This window comes from Teleopsis dalmanni, chromosome 1, assembly GCF_002237135.1.
Source record: "Teleopsis dalmanni isolate 2A chromosome 1, ASM223713v2, whole genome shotgun sequence".
Taxonomy (NCBI): Eukaryota; Metazoa; Arthropoda; class Insecta; order Diptera; family Diopsidae; genus Teleopsis; species Teleopsis dalmanni.
In genome coordinates, this window is record NC_051846.1 from 151,131,890 (window position 1) to 151,145,462 (window position 13,573).

The 13,573-nt window shown below is 32.6% G+C and overlaps 2 protein-coding genes across 2 annotated transcripts in view; one reads left to right on the top strand and one right to left on the bottom strand.

The window, feature by feature from the left end:
* Nucleotides 1–5,538, bottom strand: part of LOC119666447 (optomotor-blind protein-like) — a 6,377-nt gene extending 839 nt beyond the window's left edge. The window contains exon 1 of the mRNA XM_038075724.1: nucleotides 5,403–5,538. Coding sequence (XP_037931652.1) covers nucleotides 5,403–5,538 — 136 coding nt within the window. The remainder of the gene's footprint in view (nucleotides 1–5,402) is intronic.
* Nucleotides 5,539–9,124: 3,586 nt separating this feature from the next.
* The window catches only part of LOC119666448 (optomotor-blind protein-like), a 31,425-nt gene continuing 26,976 nt past the window's right edge, over nucleotides 9,125–13,573 (top strand). Inside the window, exon 1 of the mRNA XM_038075725.1 lies at nucleotides 9,125–9,381. Within this exon, the coding sequence (XP_037931653.1) occupies nucleotides 9,125–9,381 (257 nt within the window). The remainder of the gene's footprint in view (nucleotides 9,382–13,573) is intronic.

A 13,573-nucleotide genomic window follows, 5' to 3' on the forward strand; every position in this document is an offset into this window, starting at 1 on the left:
ACAATCCTTGCAAGTCTGATTGGAAATAATACTTTTCATATTGTTCCTATAACTAGAGGCAATATACACGAAACCAAAATCCAAATCGACACTGAAAACAATTTTAGAGTCATAACCAAATATTTCGAAGACAGCAAAAAAATTACTACACATACCAACTAAAGAGTAGTAAGGGCCTTGTTGTCGTAATTAAAGGTATCGAATCAGATGTAGACCCCATTGAGATAACAGTTATAAACATTGTTAACAAAGATAAAATCCCACAACCTATGTTCAAAGTTGAACTTCACCCGGAAGCTTCTAAGCTTAAAAAAGATGAGAGCCATCCCATCTACAACCTACAGTATTTACTTCACCGCAGAATTAGCGTTGAGGAGCCCCACAAAAGAAATGGTCCGGTGCAATGCACAAACTGCCAAGAGTATGGCCATACTAAGTCATATAGCACTCTTAGTACAGTGTGCGTAGCTTGCGGCGAGCTTCACCATAGTTCCGAATGCGATAAAAAAGCATTAAAGGATACCAACTCCAAAAAATGTAGCAACTGCAGTGGAAATCACACTGCAAACTACAGAGGCTGTCCCATTTATAAAGAACTGAAGCACAGGTTAGCTCTGCAGAAAGAAGCGTTGCGTAATCCTACAAGAAGCAACACCATTAAATTAGTTAAAGTACCTCAACCTTTAACTTTTAAGCCTGTTACACGAGGTGTTTCATTTGCTAATGTCGTTAAATCTGACAAGCAATAAGCCCCTCCAGTTCAAAGTAATAGTTTGGAAATAATGATCTCCACTCTCACTCAGAGCTTAACTCAGTTCATGTCAATCATGCAAACTACTCTTAACGAGATAGTTAAAATGCAAAGCCAATTAATGCAAATTTTTGTCTAAATAATGAGTACTTTAAAAATTTGTACATGGAATGCAAACGGCTTAAGCCAACATAAACTTGAACTCACAAATTTCATGTCTCGAGAAAGTGTGGATGTAATGCTTTGCTCAGAAACACATCTAACTAACAAAAATTTCTTTTCTATTCCTGGTTATTTATTCTATAATACTAGCACAAACAAGTTAGATTGCAAAAAAGCACCGGGATATGATAATATCTCACCCATCATGATAAAAAACTTACCCCTTTTGGCCATAAATTTTATCACAAGACTTTTTAATGCCATAATTAAATTTGGCTTTTATCCAACAGAGTGGAAAACATCCATGATTATCATGATTCATAAATCAGGTAAAGACCCCACGCTTGCCTCTTCATACAGGCCAATAAGCTTACTGCCATGCCTTTCTAAAACCATGCTAAAACCGTTCCTTGACGTTCAAAACTTAATACCGTCCCACCAGTTTGGTTTTAGGAAAAAACATGGAACTATTGAGCAAGTGAATCGTATAACGAATGAAATAAGACACGCATTTGAGCTCAGAGAACATTGTTCCGCGGTATTCCTCGATGTTAAACAAGCATTTGATAAAGTATGGCATAATGGACTCATATATAAGATACGCTATTCATTACCTGCAAATGTCCACTCAGTTCTAGAATCGTATCTGCATAATAGAAGCTTTAAAGTGAAATGCAAATCATATACTTCGAATAATTTCCCAATAGAAGCTGGCGTTCCACAAGGAAGTGTTCTTGGCCCTATATTGTATGTACTTTACACATCTGATATCCCGATAAGTAGTTCAGTTATCACCACAACGTTTGCCGATGATACGGCAATTTTATGCCGAAACAGAAACGCTGTGCTAGGTTCAAACCAACTTCAATCTCACTTATATCGGGTGGAGAAATGGTTGTCAAAATGGCGAATTAAAATTAACGAACTAAAATGTAGACACGTCATTTTTACCTTAAATCGGAGTACATCTCCAACAATTTTACTAAACAACATTCCCATACCACAAGCAGATAATATAACGTACTTAGGTATCCACCTAGACAGACGACTGACTTAGCGCAAACAGATTGAAGCCAAAAAAATTCAGATGAAGCTCCAAGCCTCTAAGTTGCATTAGCTCATTAACAGCAGATCTTCCCTGTGCCTAGAGTGTAAAGTACTCTTGTATAACAGCATCATAAAACCAATATGGACTTATGGTCTCCAGCTATTTGGCAATGCTAGTGCTTCAAATATTGAAATTATACAAAGAGCTCAGTCAAAAATAATAAGAATTATCACTGGTGCCCCATGGTATATTAGGAATGAAAGTATACACCGAGATCTACAAATTCCCCTAGTTAAAGCTGAATTTGACAATATAAGAAAAAAATACAATAAAAGGCTGACAGAGCATGTTAATCCCTTGCAAGAAATCTCGCACTTCTATCCATTGCTTCCCGCCTAAAAAGAGCTGACCGTCCAGCCGTTAATTAATATTCAACAGCTTGAAGTAAAAACCGCACCTTTCTTTTTAGTAATCTGTTAAAGTTGAACCACTTTCTTAAGAAACCACCTAACATTCACTCCAATGAAATTTAACCTATTAATCTAAGTGAGGTTCGTGATATAAGGTTTACTTATTTTATTTTATTTTATACAATGTATAGTTAAAATAAAAATTTGTAACATTATGTAATTAGTTATAAGATTTTACAACTTATTGTTAGTCTCATTTTAAGAGAAGATGCAATAAATAAATATATGTTTTTAAAAAAAAAAAAAAAATATTCAAAATTAAGAACTTCAACCTCTTCTGTGGATTAAAAAAAAAGCTCTTAATAGGTCCTCCTGTAAACAGGTTTTTCCTAAATATGGTTGTTTTTCAAAAATATTTATATGTTAGTATGTTGATATAAATTCTTATTTGAGTTTAAAGCCATGTTTTCATAACAAAGGCAACATAATTCTCTTTAAATGCTAAATTAAGTCTGCAGAATTGATTTCTTAAGCATGGCTTAACTCAGTACTAAGATTTAATTTCCACTGTGAGATCGATCCTAAATATGCTGAAGTAATTACATATTGAAGTATTCAACTCTGCCTACATAAGCTTCTGTATTATGAGTTTGAATTAAGTCACCAACCTTGATTTTTTAAGCATGACTTAAGCCAGTTTTGTGACTTAAGGTACGAATTGTAAAAGCGCGACTCTAAGTATAATGAAGTCATTACTTGTTAAAGTTTTCAAATATTCTTAAATATAATAAATCTAAGATTCGAAATTAAAAACTTTAACCCTTTTAATAAATCTTACTTGAAACAAACTATATGGAAATTTGATTTTAAAGTTTGAAGCCATTTATGCCAAAGGCAGCAATGTCTCTAAATGCTGAATTAAGTCAATTTCTTAAGTATGACTTAAGTTAGACTTAAGTTAGTTAGACCCTAAGAATACTGAAGTAATTACATATTAAAGTAATTTCCAATTTTCCAAAATTAAAAACTCTGTCCTCTTTTGTGAATTACAAAGCTCTTAATAAATCCTTAATTAATAGAAATAGAAACTTCCTAATCGTGGTGATTTTTCAAAAATCTCCATATGTGGCATTAGTATTTAGAGTTTGAAGTTATGGTCTCATGCCAAAGGCAACATAATTTTCTCCAACAGGTTTTGATATATACAATAATAACAAATTTCGTAATTTGCATAAATCTTCAGAACTCAAATTGAATATTTACATTTTTGTTTCTATTTTTGTTTCTTAATGAATTTACATCCGCTCATTAGCAAAACTAATAAATTTTTGTAGTTTAAAAGCAGCTACTGTGCAGGTCACTGTGCCTGTCGAAGCTACACGGCACAGCATCGCAACAACAACATAAAACTGCTTTCACCTGAAATCGTAAACTTCTTCGATTTTATATGTCATTCAGTTATCTTAAGTGATATTTTATAGTGTCACCAGCACACAAAATTCTCAGGCTAAAACGTGTATCCGAACCTGTTGTTCTCAGGCTAATTTACATAAGATTGTATTTCAGCAGCTCTCAAGTAGTCTGTTGAAACAAAAAATTATACATACAAAAACCCTATGTGTTTTATTTATGCTCATTCAAAAAACAAAAACAAAATAAATATAAAAAATTAAACTATTTTATTGAATGGTAAACACTGACTGCCGAATACTCAACGTCACAAAATACTCACAAGAGATACTTTACAATACAAGAGATACTTTGAAATCGTCATACCTGCGCGTATAGCTCCATTAATGATTGTGAAATGTGCAGGTTGCGTTGCTCTAAAAGAATCACCTACGCTGTGGCGGCAACTTTGTTAATTTATTGTCACTTAATGTCAAAGCAGCATTCGTTTCAATTAAAGTGTTAAGTTGTAAAAGGACGAACGCCAGAGTCACTACTTAACTCAAAGTGACATGCAATGGACCTGAAGAAGGCAAGGCAGGCAAAACTGGCAAGACTGGCAACTAAAGCCTCGCTTCCTGCCATTAAGTGACATTTTTTTGAAAAACATGCCACCATTTGTTATTAACACTTTAGTGTCCAGTCGCACCATACCTAGTCGCGCTAAGCCACCTCGACCCTGCTCTACTCTACTATATACTGACATGCAGACAGTCATCCTGAATGCTAAACAGTAGCCTCAAAGTTAGTAAGGTAATTCTTACCGCCTCGACTTGTACGCATTAAATTAAAATAATTTAACTGGCAATGTGCGGGTTAAGATGCCAACGTGCAAATAAATTTGTCTTAAAATAATTGCCACATACCAACAGAAGCTGCACTTTTGGCAATCATTAGCACAGCACCGTGCCGTGCCAGCCGTGCCGCGTCGGGCTGCGCCGGATGGGCTGAGGTGAAGTTCACAATTAAAGTGTATCTCGCCAAAAAGGAATTTCATTAAAATTATTTTATATGCAGGCACAAATTTAACTTTTGCTGCACTGTATTTTAATGTTGCAATGTACAGTTTATGTACTACTTTACACTTCCTTTGCTGTTCCTCACCTCGGCTTATCGCATACTCGTACGCTTGCAAGTGCCGCATTTGAAACAGCAAAACATGCTGCTGACAATCGCTTAATGGCTCGCCTTGAAACATGAAAAAATACTCAAGTGTTATCGATTAATGTCCAAGTCTAGCAGCTACCGAATATCTTTTAATATAAGCCGCTCTCTCACTATCAACACTACCACCAACACCAGCACCAGCACCGGAGCACCGGATCAATCGAAACAGATCATATACTTATTTTCACACACACACACACACATACACTCATACGTATATATGTACCCACATTAAGGTACTTAAGCCGGTCAAAGCATAAATTTTGATAGCAAACACGTATTTGTATCTCAACATAACCAGTAACGAATCGAGGGCGCTAATGTCGCCGCAACGAACACCTTTATCAGTGTTACCCACTTGCTCTTGCATTTTGCCTCCAATGTTGTTGCTGCTATGGCCTGTTACCATACATACCATACCGCAGTATGGCCACTTTTGCTGTTCGCCAGTGTTGTGGCATGGGATTGCATGTGGCACCTTTTGCTGCTTTTGGTGTTATTCTTTTTGTACTTTCAGATGTTACTGCTGACTGCTGACTACTGACTTTCATGGTGGTCACAAATGCAGCATTTGCATGCTACTATCAAGCACTTACTTATCAGCGGCACAGCGCATTGCATTCAGTGCAATGTGCTTGCTGCACACCATTTACCCACCGAGCTAAATGCATAATTTTCATAATTTTCTTATAAAATTGCCCATTTTATGCTGGCAATAGTCAACTTTTGACACTTATTAATCATATTTTACATATTGTATGTGCTCGGCCACATGTGCTTAGTTAGTCTCGAAGTAAAATTTTAATTCCGCACAAATCTAAAAATGTCATGGTACATGCACGAGCAACGTGTCGTTGGAGCTGCGGAAGCCACAATTTCACTTCGCACGCAGATCAATTCATTGCGAACACTCATATCTATTTATTTTCTTCGGTCTCTGCTGCGCTTGCCACCAGCACAGGTAAGGCCGGCCTTAAGTGCTGTTGGTGGCTTTTAACAGTGGCTTATCTAAGTCATTTTAGTAGCTGGCATTATTGTTAAAGATGCTAATGCCATGGCGGCGCTGGGCTTTGAAGATTTCAATGCAGCGGCGTATTTGTGGGAAATTCGAAATTTTCCTTTGATTATTTTATACGTATAAGTGGAAATTTCATAGTTCAGGCATATTTGTATTATAAGTGATATTATATATACTCGCATTTACACTTAGAGTATGTATATGATATATATGAACGGTGAGTGGCACAAAATAAATTGAGTGGCAAGAAAGAAATTGAATTTTATTCGCATAAAATGTTAGAGATATAACTTACTTGCACGTAACATATTTAAATAAAAAATTAATTAAAAAATTACTTTAAAAATAAATATTAAATAAATAATTCTGAAGTCTATTGAAACTCTAGCAGAGGTTTCATTTTAAGTCATCACTTGAAAGGTTGTTTAATATTTAGTATTCCAAAAATTGTTTAGAAAGTACTACAAAATTTGAGCTGACTTCAATTCATTTTTTTCAACAATAATCGTAATATATAATCAATTTTTAATTAATAAAAGATATTTATTTTGTTATCCAGTTTTTCGATACATCAGTTATTTTGTCAGTAAATTACTCATAATTTATATTGTAAAAATACAAATATTGACTATATGTTTGTATATATAAGGCTTAAAATTGAAAGAAAAGTATTGAAATAATGATGAAAATGCATTGTGGTAGTTAAAAAAACAACCACAACGCGAAATTTGTAGTAAAACATTTATAAAAACAGCCACAATACGTTGTGGTGGAAGACTGAATTAGTTGGGCTGTAAGAAATCAGCTGAGTCGTTGTACCTTACTGAAAACAATGCATTTCAGTAATCGTACCGAAATAAAAATATGAGGAGCAATACAAGAAACAATTGAATTTTGGTGTCTTGATGTAAATACAGCAAACAATTTATATCAGCAATGTTATTAAAAAATAGCATTGCATTTCTTTACGTGATCGTATTGAACAAGTGTTGTTTGTATTTTGTGCTAAGTTTTACAATTTACGTTTTCTTCGTCGTCGTCTATAACCACTTATTAAGTTCTCACTTCTAATGATCTTAAAGCAAAATTTGTGTGATGATACTTATAATAAATAGATGGATATGATTATTGATAATACAACACGTATTATGTGTTATCGAAAGAAACAGTTTGAAGAAATGTGGTAGTTTAATATTCAATTTAAAAATGTTTAAATTTATGTTGGTATAAGCATTATACTTCAAGTACTTGAAGTTGATAAAGGATATACATTCCGAAGAAATATATTAGCTATTGTTATAAGTACTGATTATTAATGAGGACTACAGGAGATGCATTACTCGACTAATATTATGCCAGTAATTTATTCGTAATTACTAAGAGTAATTTAATTAAATGTAAATATGTATAACAAAGGTCACTTATACTTCGTTTAAGTCTATCACCCGGACATAAGTAAATTTTTTTGATTTCTAAAGGCCCTGCTAAAGATATTATGTTGTTAAAAAAATTTAAATTCATTTTTAAAAGCACAAATATAAAAATATATAAAAATAAATATAAAAATATATAAATATAAAAATATATATAATACTAGTCCTTGTAGGTTTCAAATTTAAAAAAATTTTAAAAGAAAATAAATCTACTAGAAAATAGTGTCTATTACAAAAATATATTTTTTTGTCGTAATCAACTTTAAAATCAAATTTATTTCAGGAACTAAGGTAGTTTACCCTTAATAAGTATTTCTTTAATAGTATAAAATAAAATAAATAATTCCTATAAAAATAAATAATTGTAATCATTAAAATTTGCTTAATTGAAATAATTTCGGGAGCTACAATATATTTATTCTTTTTATTGATTTTTGAAGATTCTATGAGTTTTTATGCGGAAACATTATGGTACGGACAATAGATCTAAACAAATCCTTATGATCACCTGTATGACCTAACCTCACCTTTAAAAATTAAATTAGTTTCAGAACTAAAACTAAGCTTTCAACTTTAGCCTAACTTCTTTCTCACTTTCTAGTAACATTAGGCTACTACACAATGGTAACTATAATCTACAATACGTTGTAGTTGTTTTTAAAAATGTCCTGACATAAATTTCGCTTCGTGGTTGTCTCTATGTTATTTATACACAACGCGTTTTGGCTGTTTGTTTTTGTTTAGTGAGTGTTCAATGTGAGTGACTTAAAGTATATAGATATTATATGAACAAAGGATGGAATAATAATATCACAAATTTTAAACAATTCTAGAGTTAAGAAAATAAATCGAAAAAAAATAAATAAATATATTTAAACAAAATAATTTTAAATTCTATTGCCAAAAGTGTGAGTCACGTCTTGTATATCTAACTAAAACATCAATATTCAAAATTCAATTCATTTTTTTAAATTTAAATTTTAATTAAATAATTGTGAAATATTTTTAAAAATGTCTTCATCATCTGATAGGTGACGTATAGTTTAAGTATAAGTAAAATGTCACATTAAATTAATATCCTTCATATCAAATAAATCAATTATAATTTATTGAAAAAAAAAAAAAGAAAACATTAAGCTAATAATCAATCAAATGGCTTCAGATTTCTATTGGATTTTATAAAGCAACCAATTATAAATAGATTTTTTTATCTATTTTTTCACTGATTTGAAAATAATTTATGCTTTCGTCATTTGACTTTGATGTCTCTGGTGTCTTATTGATAAATTTGATTCTCAGCTTACACTCCCCACATCTAACCAACGCGAAATCACAGAGCGTTTATAATACGCAACCATATATGAGCACAAACTGTCAACAACAACTACGTAACACGACGTAACGTAACGAAACGTAATTGTCAGCATTTAAGATCAGCAAGCGAACAATTGAGGAATTCGTCGTCAAGAAATTCTAGCGAATAATAATGGCTGCGCCCATCCATAAGACACAATATGCTTCTATTCTACTGAAACGGACAGACGGCAACGATATTGATTTGGCCTCAATTTGCAAATGGTGTATGTAAACTAAATGTAAAATTACCTAAAAAGTTGAAGATGAAGACGAAAACGAGGCATTCTATATATGTCCGCTGGCCTCAACTACATATGTTTTGAATGTTGTATGGCGTTTGCTGCAAAAAAGGCTAATGGCATGCCAAAGTGCGCAGAATTGATCATCGTCTCGGTAGGAGCAACTACAACTGTTGGGACTGACTATAAGCATCGGCGCTGCTTATATGCAAAGCAGCAGCAGCGCACATGGATTGCAGCAACTGTTGTGGGAGGCTGTGCGCCTATTTCATCTTGTGGCTGGCGACGTTCTGGTGGCAATGCTAATGTAGCGAAGTCGAAAATGGTTAGACGCCGCCCCCAAAAAAGGCAAACAAACAAATTTTTGCTTGTTTACTCGATCACTTAGAGAAACTTTTCTATAAGTTTTTTTTTCTATTCCAATATTGCAGTATTGCAGTATTTTTTCAAAATAGTTACTAGAGAAACGTGACAGAATTGGCTGATCATTGGATAGCGACGGAGACCATTAAATACCAATGGACAGTAAGTAAATTGCTACAGTTTTGTGTCGTGATCATCATGTGGTTTCAATCAGTGACTTGCATGGAGTTTGCATCATCGCACAAGAGAATATAAATGCCTCAAAATTTCGAACCCATATCCGTTTACGTATTTTGTTTTAATTTTAGTGTAGATTTTTGTATATTTAATTTTCATTTATATGAAAATCTTGTAATCCAATGACTCGCTTTATTATTCATTACGGCTTAATTAAGATTTTCCACTCTGTTGCTTTATCTTATTTATAAATATTTATCGTGCCTTTACGGGTACTCATACACGGATCCAATATATTGGCTTTGGCTTACGTTAAACACTTGTCTACTAATTTCCTTGGGTTATTTTTTTTTTTCTTTTGTTTTGTAAATTTTTTTAAATTTATTTCTGTATAATTTTGTCACAAATTTGGATCTTTGCAATTTACCTCACACCTCGCTTAAACGTGTCTTTGGGTGGCTTACAGATTTTGTCACTGGCTACCTAGCTGACAGTTTTTGTCTACTAATTTCCATGCAAAGTTCGGAGTCTACGTAATACTTTAGGCTTCTCAGTGTGGTCCAAACATGCATAAATCGCCGATTAATTTTAATGTCCCAAAGAATGAATCCAGTTTTATTAATTAAGTTGTATTTTTATTTTATTTTTGTTTCTTCACTATCATTTTTTAAGCGACCCTTTGTTAAGTATTTTATTATTTTTTTATTTAAATTCGATTTCTCGGTAATGCTTTGATGCAGATTCATTCAACTTGACTATCTACTTCAATAATTTACAACTAATTAAGCAATTTTGTATTTTTCTTAAATTAACAACGTCACTTAAATTAAATACGATTGGTAAAAAAATTTCAGTATATTTAAATCAATTTTATTAAAAAATACTATACTTTATTTCTACAGCTACATTAATAACAAACTCCGGGTCTTGTAAAATAACCACATGGTTAAGTCAGTCAATGAATAATATTTTTTAGGTTTTTTAGATAAATAATTGTATTTTTTTGTTTAGTTAAAGTAAGAATTTTGGTTATAGGTGGGAAGATTAATAATAATTTGTATATTTTGGTCATCATAAAGCGTTACCATATGAATCATAAGGTGTATGTAGCTCACTAAACTGTTTCTGTTCTGCAATCTCCAGATCTGTTGGGACTCCAATTGAGCTGCTTAAATGGAACAACTTAAATCCCAAAAAATGCTTACTAAGTTGCACGTAGTGTGCTAAACATATTTTGAAATCTTCAGGTTTAACCCTAACAGTTGAGCTACAACTTGAATGGTTAAAAGTCTGTCTGAAAATGGGTATAAAACCAAACTGTCACCCAGCGTTAATAAGCCTTTAACACACTATTTTCAATCATTGGTCAACATATTCCCAATGTCCGCTGCTTAACTTACTTCTTCGGAAGTTATGCATATGGAGAGGGCATTGCACCCTATCACGTAACAGTAAGTTTTGCAAATGGAGTGGAGCTCTCTATACTCATACCTTTACCAAAATTAAGCCACTTTTTTTCCGGCTGGTGTAAGACATTAAAACTCACAATGTGATACTTTAACACACTAAAACTATAATGAAGATTTCATCCATTGACTATAAAGGTCATGGTGCTGAGAATCATATTGTAGTATTTTCATATTTAGGGAAGAATTTTCTTACATTCCGGTAAGCTTTCTGATGAAGTTGTTGCAGTGAAGTGTGAATTTGCCAATCCGATATTGGCTTGAGAAGTATTTTCAAAAAAGGTTGAACCGCTGCCATAACATATGTGTAATTCAATTTGAAAAAATAATTAACCATTTAAATTTTATTTACCGGATTTAAGTACATTTTGATTATAAAATAAAAATTATTATTAGTCCACTTGAAATTAAATTTAAGTAATGACTAACGAGTTGCTATATTTGAGAATAAAAAATAATACTATAATAATAAAAATAATATAAAATAATACCTATTTAATTAGTAACAGTTTTCGAACCCAAAAGAAACTATTTGAATCAAGTAAATTCTTGGACTGACCATGAAGTAGTTTCGGGTATAACAAAATATCCATTATCAGTTTTCTTTCTGTTGGTTTCATTGTTCGTATATTGGACTATAAAAATTAATTCAATAGAATTTTCCAAAGACCACAAACGTGGTATATTTGATCTTATCCGAAACAATTATATGGTCAACCTAAAAATTTATTGGATTAAAAGAGTTAATTGATTAAACGGCTGTCTGATAATTTAATCCTTTCAACTTCTTTATGGAGAATTACATCAACAGATCACATGAACGATATCCGAAACAGTTATATGGTCAACTCAATTCAATTAACATATTTTCACAAAGACCATTTATGTTAGATAGGATGGATTTAGCATTATCCAAAACAGTTAGGTATATGGTCAACCCAAAAATTTACTTGATTAAAAAACTTCATTCATTAAAGGGCTGATCATACACGTGTTTCGGATAACGTCAAATAACTATCATAAGTAGTGTTTCTGTTGGTTTTATTGTCCATATATTGTTTTTGGACTACAAATGTCAAGAAATTTGATCTTATCAATCTTTATACGTCTGCAGATTTTTTTGCAGACTGTCTGAACTTGAAGCTTTTCTTATTATTACCACATTTTTCTATTCGAAATGGATTTATGTCATATAACATAAAATGCTTAATTATTAATAATAGTTTTAATTTTAAATAAAATAAACATTCATTGCTTCAACTAAACTTTTTGTGAGATAACGCCTTAGCTAACCCGCTGGGATCGAGTACTTTGTAAGGACACATTTTATTTTATGAAATTAACTTGAATGCTGCTGTGAAACATGTTTTGTCTTGTCTGTACTTTGAGATTAAAGTGTTTTTAATGCAGTTACATGTCTGCACCTCAACCTGCCTAGACTAAGTGCAACTTTATCTTTTTGCATATTGCATGTGACAGAATAAAATAATATAAAGTCTCACACGCATTTTAATGTGCCTGAGAAAGCGAAAGACACTCGTTGACAACTCCGAGGCTGTTGTAGATGATGTCCTGCTGGGTGTTTAAGTTTCCAAGTGCCAACAACTCAAAGTGTGCAGAGTCATAAGAATTCTTGTTTTATTTTTAATTATGCGAGTATCTTAAGATATAATCATATATTATAAAAGATATTTTTCTTTGTATCAAACTACTGTAGGTTGTTGTCACAACTTTTTATTTGTTCCTCGGGCACGTTAAAAAACGTTAAAAAAAGAATGTCAATTCTGTGTGGTCTCTAATGTAATAACTTTTAATTATTAATACTTTTTATGAGTAAACTAAGGTAATGACTTGATTAAGCTGCAATTTGCAGTAAAGCTCTTATACCATTTACTATTTATAGTTAATTTTTGTTTTTGCGCATATACTTTACACTTTATAGATACACCATACTTTATATAGATTTTATTAAGTGTTTTTCCAACTATAATTCTATCACGTACATGGGCTGTAGTGCATATTGCTCTACACTTTTCAACTCATTATTTATAGTTTGTCAATAAAGTGCAGAACTAACACCTTCTAGCTGCTCGGTTGGCCTTTAATGCATTACCAATTATTTCGCGAAAATTATAAAAAATTGCCCGCTTCAGGCAGGCAAGGCAGCAGTGCTCATACATAGTATCTCTACTGCATGTCCAAAAATGGTGTGTGAATGCTTGGAGAAGGCAAGTTTTTTCCACAAAATACACCAGAGAAAATGTAAAAATTCTTATTGCTCATGTCAGTGCATTGCTGACAACGAAGCGCTAATTTCATTGCAATTTTACATTGCTAAGTGAATGTGTAACTGAGTACCTGGTATATGGTGTATGGTGTATGGTGCATGGTGCATGGGTGCGCGCATACATATTCAACAATCCATCATTATCTGCCTGCAATTGCATTTTACTGAAATTTGCCACCACTTACTTGTTTTTTTTTAGCCATTTTCAGTTACGATTGTACGGATGGTTGGGTTGTTGGACAGACGG